Source organism: Lutra lutra, chromosome 9 (genome assembly GCF_902655055.1).
Source record: "Lutra lutra chromosome 9, mLutLut1.2, whole genome shotgun sequence".
Taxonomy (NCBI): domain Eukaryota; kingdom Metazoa; phylum Chordata; class Mammalia; order Carnivora; family Mustelidae; genus Lutra; species Lutra lutra.
Genome location: NC_062286.1, coordinates 32,553,350 through 32,568,969, shown reverse-complemented (window position 1 = coordinate 32,568,969; position 15,620 = coordinate 32,553,350). Strand labels below are relative to the sequence as shown.

Sequence of the window (15,620 nt, the reverse complement as noted above, 5' to 3'; positions counted from 1 at the left end):
AGCCAAGTGTCTCATTATTTCGATCTCAATAATCTGCTTCTTCCTCCAATATAACAATCTACACTTAGTACTTTATGCCTCTTCTAAAGTAATTTTTTCTGCTAGCTAATTCAGTGTGTCACAGCTTTCATCAAAAGTCTGTAATGGTTGACCATTACCATCTGGAGTACTCAGATTTTCATGACCATTTATCAGGCTGGGCTGAGCTACACCGTCCATCCACCTGACACTGTCAATCACACAGCAAATTTTGCCATACTGACTGACAGTTTGCTTCACCCAGCCTGTCACTCCCACCTCTGCATCTTGCCCTTTCTTCTGTTAGAAACTCTCTTCCCAAATCACAGGGTTCTTTTCTGAGACTTTTACTAATGACGGTTCCTTATTCAGGCTCTTTATTTTACCTTGTACCTACAGCTTATCAATGCATTTATTATATTAACTTTTTTTGTTTTCTTCTGGGTTTAATTCAAGTTATTTTCTTATAAATTTTTAACATTTTAATTTGTATGCCAGTGTATAGGTATTAAATTATCATCCATCTTTAGGACACATGCTGGATGCTTCCTGGTAGACCACAAGGTAGGTGTTTAATAAATGCCTACTGATGATGTTAACCTTGGGCTGGTCACCTGATTTGTCCTAGGAGTGCCTGTGCACACACACGTGTGCACATACACACACACACACACACACACACTTTACAAAAGGTATCATGACATAGATTGTGATCTTGGTCACTGTTTGACTTCATACAGGTTATTTAACCTATCCAAACCTCAGTTTCATAATCTAAGAAACAGGGGTGATCAAATCTACCTTAGAAGGTTGTTATAAACAAGAGCGGGAAAATGTATTCAGAGTGCCTAGCACAGTGTGTGACAAATAGTACATATTTTAAAAATGGTTGTTTTTATTGTCCATCTAGACACTGTGTTTTAATTCATTAAGAGCAGAAAAGGGAAATGATTCTTACTCTGACACAGGACTACATTAATCTTTCTGTCTCTAGGTTGAATATATTTCAGGAAAAGTTTTCTTTACCACCTGTTCTGACTTAAATATGCTGAAAAAATTAAAATCTGCAGAAAGATTATTTTTGCTGATTAAAAAGCAGTTTCCACTTAAAGTTTCTTCTGTAAGTAAAGGTATGTGTATGCCTGTTGCTTTTACCCCCATGATATATTGTATTCCAAAGTTTTCTGCTTGATAATTAATTTGTACCCATTTTACATTTTTAAGATTCATTCATACCTGTGGGATCTTTAATTATGTCTTTTTCCATATTTCCTGAATATTATCACCATATTAATTGCATTATCAGCTAATTTTTTTCTCTTTGCAATCTGCTGCCTATTTTCTGAGCCTTAGTGTCCTAAGTCACATTTCTTCCATTTTAGTTATGTTCAGACACCGTCTCTAGAGATACATATGGTCAGATGCATTTATTTAGACCTAGGAGCATGTAATAATCCAGAATGCATGGCTTTGTAAGTAGATCAAAACTGTCACTTTATACATTTTAACCAATGAATTATATAATTAGAAAAAATACTATGTAATAAAATCTCCTGCTTAGGGGACCTTAAATTTAAGTTTTTGAATAGATTTATATCCACTTATAAAGCATTACAGTTAAAGGGGGCTTAAGAGTTTCCCTCTCCACTTTCTAATTTTATAAATATGCTACTAAAATAATTTAAGGATTTTCATAGAAGCAAATGTCAGATACTACTAGACTAGACATTGCCTTAAACTTTGTTTTAATCTCTGAGATCATGTAATATTGTGGTCTGTACTAAACTGTGTCTGTAAAGATACAAATGACAAGAAGTCATAACAGGTCAGAAAAGTTATTATACAGCAAATCCTAAGGTGTTATACCATGGGGTCAATATAATTTACTCCCAGCATTCCACACATTCTCATCTTTAGAGAATACAGTAATTACTCTTGGGTAACCTTGATGAACCTTGTTCATCAAAAAAAGATTACAATGTATTGAGTGTGCTGGCAGTCCCTAAGTTATGAATGGGTTGTGTATCTGAAGCATTACTTTATGAAAACTCATTTTATGATGTACACTAATGTTGTATGGTCTAAGATAGCTTCAGTATTCATTTTCTCTGTTTCTGAGCTCTGTTTTGCAATTTATTCTGTTTTTTTTTTTAACTTAGTTTTTATAGGCAAGATCAGCATTATATCAAAAATCAATAATACTCTAGGTGTATGCATATATTGAAGGTATAGATATATATTATCATAGGACAAATGATCTTGCTAAAATATAAGGTAATTCTATAGGAATTTTAAAATAGTTTTGATGTTAAGTATGGAGTGTAAATAAGAACTTTATTCTGCACAATATTCTTATGTTAGATTATATAAATTCCAGATGAAGGTGAACCCACTATTCATGTAGCAGTTTAGTAAAACTTATTTTAAAGAAATAAAGGTAATGGAATTTAGGGGTGACGAATGTAATAGACTGTCTTTAAGGCTTTGGTATAGGATAAATTGAGATCTTATTTATTTAGGAAACATATTTAATGAAATGCAAAGACTTGTAAATGATGGTCCAGAGAGCTGGTTGAGTGCCATTTCAATTTGGAAAAATCTTCTTGAACTTGATGCAAAAAAGGACAAACTTTCTCAAAGAGATGCTAACCCACTAAAAAGAAAAGTAGGAGAAAATGATGTCACCAATCCTAAGAAATTAAAAACAGAACAAATGCAAGAGCTACAAGAGAGCAGGGAATGCCAACCGGAAAAGCAAATGGAAGAAGAAACAGCGGAGCAAGGAGATTTTCTCATGAACAGAGAAAAATCTCAAGAAGCATTTCAGAATGAGGTAGTAAAAGCAGCTGATGACCCAAGCCAGAAGGACTTGACGTTCAGGGTTTCTTGTCGCTGCAGTGGAGCCATTGCAAAGACTTTTACTGCACAGGTACACTTCCCTCCCAGGGTGAAGTTCCATTTTCTGAACTAACCACTCTTAGATTTAAAATGAGATGGCAGCCTTTCACAGAACAGATAACTCAGCCTAGGCGGATAACCAGGCCTAATTTCATATAATTAAATCTCCTTAAAAATGTATTTTCCTTTTTAACTTTATCTCAGATGCTTAAGAGTAATAGTATGCCATTACATGTAATGACCTCCTTTTTATACTTTCTCCCCCAAAGTTTCCTTAAACTAATAGATATCCTTGACACTTGGAAATTCTAATATTTCTGGCCTAAGCTTTTGGGGTTTTTCTTCAGTTCTGTGTTTATTAAATGGTCGTTCTACACTACACCTTGTATGTGTGATTGTCACCAGCACCCAGACTGCAAAAACACAAATACAACACGAAGTCTCAACTGTCTACAGCAGAGTGAACATAGTTTCCTTCAAAACACTTTATCATTTGGCCCTTACGAAGTTCAGTGATACAAGAGCACAGATCTGGGTCCTTTGGCCAGCCTTAAAGTCAGATAGACCCTAAAGATTGAGTCTAATGCTATCGTTCTGGTAATTTGTCAACATATAGGATTGTAGTAGCTCAAATACTTCATCTTTTACCTTGCATCTGTTTCCTAAAACCCACAATGATCATTTTTATCAATTCATGATCTGATTATTACTAGAATCGAGATTACACATGAATAGACATCAATGCCATGGGATATGTTGGGGGTTAGAAGAGGTAAAATGCAGCCTTCTTGTCTTGAACAGAAAATGCTTTTGTGTCATATTTTAATATTGTAACCCTAAGTTACCATCAGATAGTCTGATTCATACTCTTTAGTTTTTGCTTACATTTAAATGTAAAATTTTCATTTTTAGTGTTCTTTTCTATAACTTTTCTGCTTTTTCAGGAAGTTGGAAGAGTAATTGGAATTGCTCTTATGAAACAGTTTGGATGGAAAGCAGATTTGAGGAATCCAAATTTAGAGGTATTGAATGTTTGTTTTATTTTATATGCCTGTAACCTAATTGTTTAAAAACAATGTCAACTATCTGTACTGTACTTTTCAGTTTTGCTTTAGAATTTTTTAAAAAGCATGTCTAGATGGATCCAACAGTCTATTTTCTCTTTAGCAGTAGAATAGTGCAGGTAATTTTGTAGCACTTTTCACTGTGAAAATATCTTATCCAAAGATGTTTTGGGATGGAATTGTTTTGTTACAGTTGAATTTTTAAAAATTTATTATACGGTTGCAGAGATGCTCTCTTCAATCACTATAATACGTAACAATCACTAAAATAAAAAATTCTAGCTAATGTTAAAAAAAAAAAGAATGGTTAAAATAAAGTTTAAAAAGATAAAAGAATGGGAAACCAAAAGGCCCACAAAAAATCCAATATTATTTTAACAGTGACTTTGTTCAGATTCTGGGATCATGTTTTTCTCTTTTTTCTCTATTTTCAAAATGAACTTAATGAGGTTATATGAGATTTTTTTTTCATTGAAACAAAGTGAAACACTTATATGGGGAAACCAGTGCTAGCTATAAAAAATATTCTTCACAGGACCCCTGAGTGACTCAGTCGGTTAAGGGTCCAACTCTTGATTCCTGCTCAGGTCATGATCTCAGGGTCCTCTGTGCTCATCAGGAATCTGCTTAAGACTTTTCCCTCTGCGCCCCCCCAGCTCATGTGGTTCTCTCTCTCTCTTTCTCTAATAAATAAATAAATTTTATATATATATATATATATATATATAATTTCTTCACTTTTATCTGATAAATTTGACAGGTAGTTTAGTCATTTTCATGATTCGTTGACCCATAAATTTATTATTCTATAGCTTTGAATGCAGTAATAGCTGACCGTATCAGAACATTTTGTGGTTTTATTTTTCAATGTTTTCATTTGATATTCTCACTTTTATAAAGTAATACCTGATGTATGTTTTTCATTACTGTCATAAAAAATATTTTGGTGGCTCAGGTTGTTAAGCCTCTGCCTTCAGCAGAGGGCCCTGGGATCCAGCCCCATATCCAGCTCCCAGCTCAACAGGGAGTCTGCTTCTCCCTCTCCCTCTGCCTCTCCCCCAGCTTATGCTCTGTCTCTCTCTCTCTCTCTCAAATGAATAAATAAAATCTTTAAAAGAGAGAGAGAGAGAGAGAAAGAAAAATATTTTGACCTCAAGAACGTTTTGATATGAGGGTGTCCTCCTTCTGTTTCTTCTTTCAGTTCTCTTATCTTGGACTCTGCTGGTTCCCATCTCCCCATTTCCCCTTGACCCTATATCACTGCCTCAAAATTACACTTTTCTCATAGTTTATTTAAATAGTTTATATAATAGTTTATATATTTATATATAAATATATATATATAAAGTTTATATAAATAGTTTATATAAATATATAAATGTATATATATAAATAAATATAGCACATTTAATTCCTACCAGCTATTTAGTATAATTAATAATAGCTATTAACATAATTGACAACAGTAAAATCACACAGTAAAAACTGTGACCAAAATTAACAACAGAATCAAATCTTAACAAATTTTGTTCAGCAAAATTCAGAGAAAAAAATTTATAGTGGGAGAAGCTAGTCTTAGTAACATTTAATATATAAAAATATCAGTGTATCTTTTCTTGAGTATCAATTTTAAATAGAAAAGAATCCTAATAAATACTTTTGCTAAATAAATAATGCAAAGCACTGGAAAGTTTAGCTTTAATGATCAAGGATTTAAATTGACTCAGTGGAGTCCATTCCAGGTCATTCTTTTCTCTATAAAAATTTGTCAAAATTGGAGTAATTCTGATTAAACTATATGGTAAAAATAACCTTGGGGTCAAAGTATTAGAGATCAAATGCTCTTGAGGTCAAACAGCAGAGTTGGAATATTCCATAAACTTTATCAGACTATGAAAGTAAGAATCTAATTTTTAAAATTTAATTGAGCTGCTAATTATACTTGAGACATTTAAATCCCCTTTATGGCCTAACAGAAGAAGGGTAGTAGAGAGGAGGAAGCTCACTAATGGATGGTAGAGAGAGAAAAGATCACCCTTGCTATGATGTCTTTGGCCTAAAGAAAATTTTGTTACCCTGGAAATATGTGTAACTTGTGATGGTCCTGTGTGACCTCCAGTCTTATTTGAAGTTAGAATTAAGGTGGGTTTAGGAAGTCTTCTCTAACCCACAATGCTGAAAAGTCTGATCCAGTTATGATTATTCAGAGAATCTCTGGAAAGAAAGACCTCAAGATGTCTTCAGAGCATGAGTCTCCATATACCTCGTGTACCTCAGCATCTTTCTATGGAATCTACTAAAAATGTACTTTGTCTCTGCTCAAGAAAAAATATTATGGAACATCTTTCCCTATATGATAAACAAGGCCTTGAATTTTTAATTAAAATATGGATTATTTATAAAATAAAATATAAAGTAAATTAAAAAATAAAACAGTTTCACAATGGAAGTTTTCCAGTTGTCAGTGCATTTGGTAAAGCAGTTCCTGTTCGGTTCTAACTTCTCTATTTGTTCTTTCAGATCTTCATACATCTAAATGACATTTACTCTGTGGTGGGAATCCCTGTGTTCAGGTAGATATTGTTCTCTAAGCTTCATGTTTGTCCCTTAAAGTCTGTAAAAGTAAGAACTTTATGTTCTTATTTATAATATGAAACGTCAATATAACAGAGGGGGCTAATGGCAAAGCATTTAAGTTCTTTACTTGAGCCAGTAAAGTGTGTTCTTTGTGCTTAATGCATGTGATTTAATCTGGCTGGTTGGAGCTATAAAAGATTTGATTGTAATCATTCACTGATTATATGATTCATACTGAAAATTCTATCTAATTATTTCTATTATTAAATGATTTTCACGGGCCCTTAGTCTGTTAGCATCTGGAGTTTTTATTAAAATAGAAAATACAGCACAGTTCTTAAAATTCACATGTGAACATTCTACAAATTTTATTGCCATTATTCTTTTATTTTGAGAGAATATTTCCAGTTTTTAAAATCTACTTCAGGTATCTCTCTAATCTTGCAGAGTACTGTGTGATAATAAATGCAAATGATTCATTTCCCTATTCCAAAATATTTGTTGAACACTTATCATATAACAGGTACTTTTCTAGATGCTCTGGGAAGAAAGAGCTATTGGATGAAAATAGTGATTTCAGTTCCTTGGAAGCATGTAAATGTCATTGGCATCTTCGGAACATTTTATATGCACTTCCCTGTTTACATAGTATAATGTGCTTTAGATACCCTTTTTCTGGATTCTAGGCATGGAATATTTGTAAAGATTATAAAAATTTAATAGGAATATCCTATTAGCTCTAAGCTCACATTTATGCATCTGTAAGCCAGGATATAAAAAAGAATGCTTAAGGTTATTGTAATAGCTCTTCTCAAGCTTTCTTGTTCATTGCATTAGAAAGATAGAAATAATATTTGGAAAACTCCTATCAAATCTGGAAACACTGATAGTAACCGTGATGAGGTAGAGGATAAAGTGTGAAGTGATACATAATGGAGGCCAGTGAACTCATTTGGGAGATGTCTGCTTCAGCTCTCCATAAATTATTTTAGACAATGCAATGTCATGCTTCATTTCATCTTTTGAGAAAGATGCAAATGAGCAAAGAACAAATTTACAAAAGCAGTTTTTTTTCTAGAAAACAGATTTCAAGGGTTAGCATCCATTCAGCCCTACTTCCCATACTACATCCACATCACAGAACAGTATGTTCCTCTTGATGACTCCAGATCAGCAAGAAAAGTTCCTGTATATTCCATATGGGAAAGCAGGAAAGTATATTAACAATTTGAGAAAGGTTTTTCCCTCCTATATGATTAGATTTTTATAAGTCAAACACTTAAGAGTTTAAATTTTAGTTTTCCAACAAATTTACCTTCCTTTTTTTTTTTTTTTAAGATTTTATTTATTTATTTGAGAGAGAGTACAAGTGGGCGGAGGGACAGAGGGAGAGGGAAAAGCAGGCTCCCTGCTGAGCAAGGAGCCCAAAGACAAAGGGCTCATGATCCCACGGTATGGGGATTCCAGGGTACCCTGGGATCCTGACCTGAGCTGCAGGCAGGTGCTTAACCAACTGAACCACCCAGGCACCGCACAAATTTACCTTTCTGAAATATCACACTGGCTGGTTAGACAAGGTGCCAATTAGAGAAGGCATTTTTGTAAAAAAGTTAAAATATTCCATAATTTAACAGATATTTAGCTGTATGTTAGATGAATATATTAAGATGAGTCACAAATGTGAACAGGTAAGTCATTTTTATTTATATCATTATCTTCTTTACTGTACAGTAAATACTGAGTGTATCATCAAATTCTTTTCTCTGTAGGGTTCCTTTAGCCAGCAGAGCTTACATCAAGACTGCAGGCCTCAGGTCTACCATAGCATGGGCAATGGCCTCTCTTGCTGAAATTAAGGTAAGGAAAATGTTTGCATTCTTAATAATAGCAAGCTCCTTTGCATAATCAGCTGATTGGTGGACATCTTGGTTGCTTGCTTTCTTGTCCTTTCTTTTTCTCTTTTTTTCTATCCTTTTCTTTCTCTTTCTGTTGCCCTTACATTTATGAACTGCTACAGTGATATGGTTTTATATATTGTTGAACTTCTGAGAGTATTTTGACTATAAAAAAGCTGAGTCCAAAGATAGCTACATTTTTATTATTTCAAATCTTTTATGTCATAATCACATGGCCTATAAAACCTCTACTTAAATTTTAAGTTTTTCTCTGTGACTAAGATCTGAATCAATTTTTGTAAGTATTCGGTGGATAGAAGAAAATGATTTTTTTTTTAGTCAAGGAATGTCTGCCATATTACTGTTTTACTATCTGTACAATTCTGAAAAGGGCATTTCAAAATTTCACTAGGTTACTATATTTATATTTTTAAGTTTTTGCACTTCTACTAGTTGTTGCCTTAGTCACTTGCTGTCTAGCTTGCTATATGCACATTTATAACTTTTACTGTTTCATCAGGAATCATGCCTTTTTATTGGAACATAAAGTTCTCTTTATCTTGATTAATGAGTTTAAACTTAAATTTCATGTCTTACCTTTTTATTCCTTTCTTTTTCTTGGTATTTGCTGCATTTCTTTGCCACTGCTTTATTTTCAACTTTGCTTTCAGTTTGTTTTTTCACAACACACAACTCTTTTTTTTTTTTAATTTAATTTTTTCAGTGTTCCGAGATTTATTATTTATGCACCACACCCAGTGCTCCATGCAATATGTGCCCTCCTTAATATACACCACAAGGCTCACCCCATCCCTCACCCCCCTCCCCTCCAAAACTCTCAGTTTGTTCCTCAGAGTCCACAGTCGTTCATGGTTTGTCTCCCCCTCCGATTTCCTCCAACTCACTTCTCCTCTCCAACTCCCAGTGTCCTCTGTGTTATTCCTTATGCTCCACAAGTAAGTGAAACCATATGATAATTGACTTTCTCTGCTTGACTTCTTTCACTCAGCATAATCTCCTCCAGTCCCATCCATGTTGATACAAAAGTTGGGTATTCAGCCTTTCTGATGGAGGCACAATACTCCATTGTATATATGGACCATATCTTCTTTATCCGTTTGTCTGTTGAAGGGCATCTTGGTTCTTTACACAATTTGGCGACTGTGGCCATTGCTGCTATGAACATGGGGGTACAGGTGGCCCTTCTTTTCACTATATCTGCATCTTTGGGGTAAATACCCAGTAGTGCAATTGCAGGGTCATAGGGCATCTCTATTTTTAATTTCTTAAGGAATCTCCACACTGTTTTCCAAAGTGGCTGCACCAACTTGCATTGCCACCAACGGTATAAGAGGGTTCTCCTTCTCCGCATCCTCTCCAACACTAGATGTTTACTGTCTTGTTAATTTTGGCCATTCTAACTGGTGTAAGGTGGTATCTCAGTATGATTTTGCTTTGAATATACCTGATGGCTAATGCTGATGAACTTTTTTTCATGTGTCTGTTAGCCACTTGTATGTGTTTTTTGGAAAAGTGTCTGTTTATGTCTCTGCTCATTTTTTGACGTGATTATCTGTTTTTTGAGTGTTGAGTTGGAGGAGTTCTTTATAGACCTTGGATATCAGCCCTTTGTCTACAGTGTCATTTGAGAATATTGTCTCCCATTCTGTGGGTTGCCTCTTTGGTTGACTGTTTCCTTTGATATACATAAGATTTTGATCTTGATCAAGTCCCAAAAGTTAATTTTCACTTCTGTTTCCTTTGCCTTTGGAGACATGTCTTTAAAGAAGTTGCTGTGGCCGATGTTGAAGAGGTTACTGCCTATCTTCTCCTCTAGGATTTTGATAAATTCCTGACTTACGTTGAGGTCTTTTATCCACTTCAAGTTTATCTTTGTGTATGGTGTAAGAGAATGGTCGAGTTTCATTCTTCTATATATAGCTGTCCAGTTTTCCCAGCACCGTTTATTGAAGAGACTGTCTTTTTTCTACTGTATATTTTTTCCTGCTTTGTCAAATATTATTTGACCATAGAGTTGCAGGTCCATATCTGGGCTCTCTGCTCTGTTCCACTGGTTATGTGTCTATTTTTGTGCCAGTACCATGCTATCTTGGTAATCACAGCTTTGCAGTAAAGCTTGAAATCAGGCAATGTGATGCCCCCAGTTTTGTTTTTTTCTTTTTCAACATTTCTTTAGCAATGTGGGGTCTCTTCTGGTTCCATACAAATTTTGGGATTGTTTGTTCCAGGAGTTTGAAAGATGCCGTGGAATTTTGATCGAGATGGCATTGAAAGTATAGATTGCTCTAGGAGTATAGACATTTTCACAATGTTTATTCTTCCAATCCATGAGCATGGAATGCTTTTCCATCTTTTTATGTCTTCTTTGGTTTCTTTCATGAGTGTTCTGTAGTTCCTTGAGTACAGATCCTTTACCTCTTTGGTTAGGTTTATTCCCAGGTATCTTATGGTTCTTGGTGCTATAGTAAATGGAATTGATTCTCTAATTTCCCTTTCTGTATTATCATTTTTAGTTTATAAGAAAGCAACTGATTTCTGTGCATTGATTTTGTATCCTGCCACGTTACTGAATTGCTGTATGAGTTCTAGTAGTTTGGGGGTGGAGTCTTTTGGGTTTTCCATACAAAGTATCATGTCATCTGCGAAGAGAGAGAGTTTGACTTCTTCATTGCCAATTTGAATACCTTTTATTTCTTTTTGTTGTCTGATTGCTGTTGCTAGGACTTCTAATACTATGTTGAACAAGACTGGTGAGAGTGGACATCTTTGTCGTGTTCCTTATCTCAAAGGGAAGCTGTCAGCTTTTCCCTGTTGAGAATGATATTCGCTGTGGGTTTTCATAGATAGATTTTATGAAGTTGAGGAATGTTCCCTCTATTCCTTTGAAGCATTTTAATCAGGAACGGATGCTGTATCTTGTCAAATGCTTTTTCTGCATCAATTGAGAGGACCATGTGGTTCTTCTCTCTTCTCTTATTGATTTGTTCCGTCACATTGATTGATTTGCGAATGTTGAACCACCCTTGCATCCCATGGATGAATCCCACCTGGTCATGGCGGATAATCTTTTTAATGTACTGTTGGATCCTATTAGCTAGGATCCTGTTGAGAATCTTGGCATCCATATTCATCAGGGATATGGGTCTGAAATTCTCCTTTTTGGTGGGGTCTTTGCCTGGTTTAGGCTCTGTTTTTATCCACTCTGATAGTCTCGGTCTTCCAGTGAGAGAACGCAGTATTACGACAGACATACTTGATTATATTCCTCCTATTTTACTCTCTTTATAACGTCTTACACTGTTTCTTAGTTTTATTTTTGCTAATTTGATCAAGCTACTTGATAATCATTTCATTTCTGTCCTTGAGGTTGGAGATATACTTTATTGTTCTGTTCTACTAATGGTTCCTATTTCCTAGCTCTCTTGATTAAACTCATAGGACTCTGCTGTTTCTTTAAAACAAGATACGAACTCTTTCATATCTTGTCAAGACACTGTTTTTAACTACCAGGACACTCTAAACTGGCCCTCTTCCCTATCATAATATGAGGCCTCTAGAGTGCTTTTCTTCTCTTCTCCTGACTCACCTTACTCCTCCTTACAACACCACCTTTGAAACATTTTTATACCCTTCAACCCTCAACCCCCAACAACTAGATTGAACTAAATTATTTATCATGTGTCAGAATCCCTTGAAATATGCCCCTTACATTTCAAAAGTCCTCATTTAGCACTTACATTAAACAGCCTGTCCTTAATCACTAAGCTCTAACTGTGTTTACTCACACACTTTTCTGGATAAATACACAGACATATCACTACGTATAGCACTTCTCCTCGTTGTTCTTCACTTTGTCTTTTCCTGTTGAGGTCTCTGCTCTGCTTCATTTGTTGCTTAGTTGAAGTCTTTTCTTGGGTAATTTCCTCAGATGTGGTATCCACATAATACACTGTCTGAAATTCCTACTATCCTCAAATTTGTTTTTTATCCTGGGATACATACCCATCTTGGCTGGACGTGAGAGTCTTGAGTGGCAGTCCCTTTCCTTCAGAGATCGTAGATGCTCTCCTGTTGCCATTTACTTTCCTGTGTTCTAGATGAATAATACATGCCAGTATGATTTTCCCTTTCCTGTCTAGCTGTCTGTTCTTGCTGGGGGGAGGCTTGTAATACTTTACTCTTTAATCCTCTACATTTCAGGGGATGAGTTAAATGGGTGATGGGCATGAAGGAGGCCTCTTGTTGTGATGAGAACTGCGTGCTATACACAAGGGACGAATCACTAAATTCTGCTCCTGAAACCAATACCACACTATAGGTTAACTAACTTGAATTTAAGTAAAATCATGGAAGAAAAAAAAATCTTCTGAAGTTCAGGAGTATTAGCAGATTATACTTATGTGTGTGTTTTCTACTCAGCCCCGAACTTGGTGTATCTGGCTGCTTGAGTTCTAATTCTGGCTCCACCACTAACTGACTGCGAAACTGGGGACAAGATATTCTACATCCCTGTGCCTCCATTTCTCATCAACAAGATAAAAATAATTATCTCCTAGGGGGGCACCTGGGTGGCTCAGTCAGTTAAGCATCAGACTCTTGATTTTAGCTTGGGTCACATTCTCAGGGTTGTGAGATCGAGCCCTGCATCAGACTCCACACTTAGTAATGAGTCTGCTTGAGACTCTCTCCTTCACCCTCCCTCCATTCCTTCCCCACCCCCACACATGCACTCACTTGCTCTCTAAAATAAATAAATCTTGAAAAAAAAAAAACCTCCTAGGGTCATGTGAGGATTAAGTGAATTAGCATTTATTAAGTGATTAGAACAGTGCGTCGCATGTAGAATGTGTTTAAGTATTAGCTGCTGCTATGGCAATAATGATTATAATAATTATTAGGAATATATAATAATTATAAAAGTTATTTCTCTGTCTCACACACTCTTTCTTTCATTACTGATTTAATTATTATTGCCTCAACTGTTTTGCTTTAGTGACTTTTTTAGCTTAAACTACTTTGTTTTTCTGCTTTTGAAATTATTAACATGTTAAGCTTCCTGGAGCTATCCTCCAAGTTGCTTATCCTTTCTCACGTGGTTTCCATCTCTTTATATTTTGGGTCTGCATTTTGAGTTATTCTTGAACATAATCTTCCAAGCTATAGCAAGAGTCATAGAGATATGTTCTACTTTATTCGTCAGAATTTTTAGCTTAAAAATCATCATTTTTTAGCTCTGAAGGTTTTGTGTGTGTGCACACTACATTTGAATATCTCTAAAAGCTCTTAGTTCTTTTGTTCGAATACTTATCTGTCTCCTCCAGGAGTTCCATGTCACTAGATGTATGCTGGGACTGTTCTGCCTATTTACTCTCTAGCTACTCACCAACCCCAGGCCTTTAGATGTGCCATTATTTTCTCGTTGGCTCACTGGGACTCAACTATGGTTATTAAAATATTTTAAATGGCCAAAATCCTAAAAATGGCAGAAGGCAAATGGATCTCTGGTGCCACTGGGGTTGTTGGCAGGGTAAGGAGAATCTGTTAGCCATGCTGAAAACTTTTTTAAGTGAAAGCTTTTCTCTTCACTGGTCTCCCTGCAGATCTGTATATCTCTGAAGACTAGGTTCTCCCTGGTTCCAGTGATTTTCCCCTCTGGACTCCAGGGCTGGTCTCTTGATCTCCCACCAAGCCATAGCTAAGAGGCCCCATACTAGTTCCTTCTTCTGAGACCCAAATGAAGCCCAAGGCTTTCTTTCTCTTAGCACTAGTTGCCTCTACGTCTGAACATCACTTGGGCCCAGGAGAACTAAATAGCTTGGAGCTGAGAGAAAAGAAGAAAGCTACTTTAAGATTATCATGTTCTCAGAATCCATGATTTTTTTTTATTTGATTTTAATCTTTAGTCCAAATTTCTTTTAGTGTAAGGAGAGAGAGTTATGGTTACCAAACTGCCAGTGATCTCACCACAGTTTATATAACTATATAACTATATATATATGTATATATATACACATATATACATATTATATAAATATAAATTTATATAACCACCTTATACAAGTTTGAAATGTTACCTTTATCTTGACATAAACATCCATTTGTCAGAAAAGTAGAAAGTAAATTAAAATATCCAAAGCTAATGTTAGATAAAATTTTTTCTGTGAGTTTGCCTTGCTAGAACCTAGAGTAAGAATGGTTTCTCTAAATGTGATCACCAGCATAGGACGTCTGTTAAAGCATATAAGAAGTAGCACAGCACAGTTGTTTTGGAGGAGTTTAGCAATTGTTACAGGATTTCTTTTCCTTCAGTGCCCGCAAAGCTTGGTCACGCAGCTTCAAAGAATGAAGAGGTAGACCAGATGAAGAGTGGTGGGCAGCAAAGCCAAGTTTATTGAGAATAGAAAGCTTCCAAAGAGGGAGGGACCCGAGAGGTTTGCCATTTTAGATCTAAGGGGTTTTATGGGCTTGTTGGCGGACAGTTTTAATCTGATTCACTCTCCACGTGCCTGTCACCCAGTCTGGATTTTGTCATCTACCTGATCCCATGAGCAAGGGTGGAGGACTCCTTCTAGGGTGGTGTAAAATCCTTTTAAGGTGGTGTCTTCTTAGGGCAGGGACTTTCTTCATTATAATGACCCACAGCGTAAATGATCCCAGTATCCAACCTTGGGTATGTCAGGGCCACTAACAATGAAATCTAAACGGGAGGATGTTAGATATTTTTCACGTTTACCACAAGCTGTTCTCCTTCCTACATATCCGAACAAGGAAAATCAAGTTCTGTAAGTCTTAGTTATTAATATAAGCATACAGAAATACTTGTCTCCTGCCCAGGTACCCAGATGTCATAGCTAGAGAAGGGCCTGTGGTAACATAAAGACATTAAGATATTTCAGGTCAGATTACACCATGGACCATGTTGAGGGGAGGAAGAGCACAATGTTTGACACATATTAAGATCTTAATAAAAATTAGTTCTCATACCATTGTTATTTTTAACTAAATTGTCATTTAGATCCTTATTCTTTTTACTTAACCGCCCCTTCATGGGGCATCCATGGGATACTCCCCTTAGAATTTCCACCCAGGGGAAAATCTCTCTCTCTGTCTCCTGAAGGACATTATGTTTCTTTCCATTAGGTCCCCT

At 35.7% G+C, this 15,620-nt stretch overlaps 1 protein-coding gene across 4 annotated transcripts in view; it reads left to right on the top strand.

Annotated features, from left to right (window-relative positions):
- Nucleotides 1–15,620, top strand: part of THUMPD2 (THUMP domain containing 2) — a 41,148-nt gene that overhangs the window by 7,918 nt on the left and 17,610 nt on the right. For 3 of the 4 annotated variants that reach the window (XM_047745928.1, XM_047745931.1, XM_047745930.1), the window contains exons 2-6: nt 1,013–1,148; nt 2,538–2,947; nt 3,861–3,938; nt 6,501–6,553; nt 8,327–8,414. In XM_047745928.1, the coding sequence (XP_047601884.1) occupies nt 1,013–1,148; nt 2,538–2,947; nt 3,861–3,938; nt 6,501–6,553; nt 8,327–8,414 (765 nt within the window). The remainder of the gene's footprint in view (nt 1–1,012; nt 1,149–2,537; nt 2,948–3,860; nt 3,939–6,500; nt 6,554–8,326; nt 8,415–15,620) is intronic. The other variant, XM_047745929.1, reaches the window with a different exon arrangement.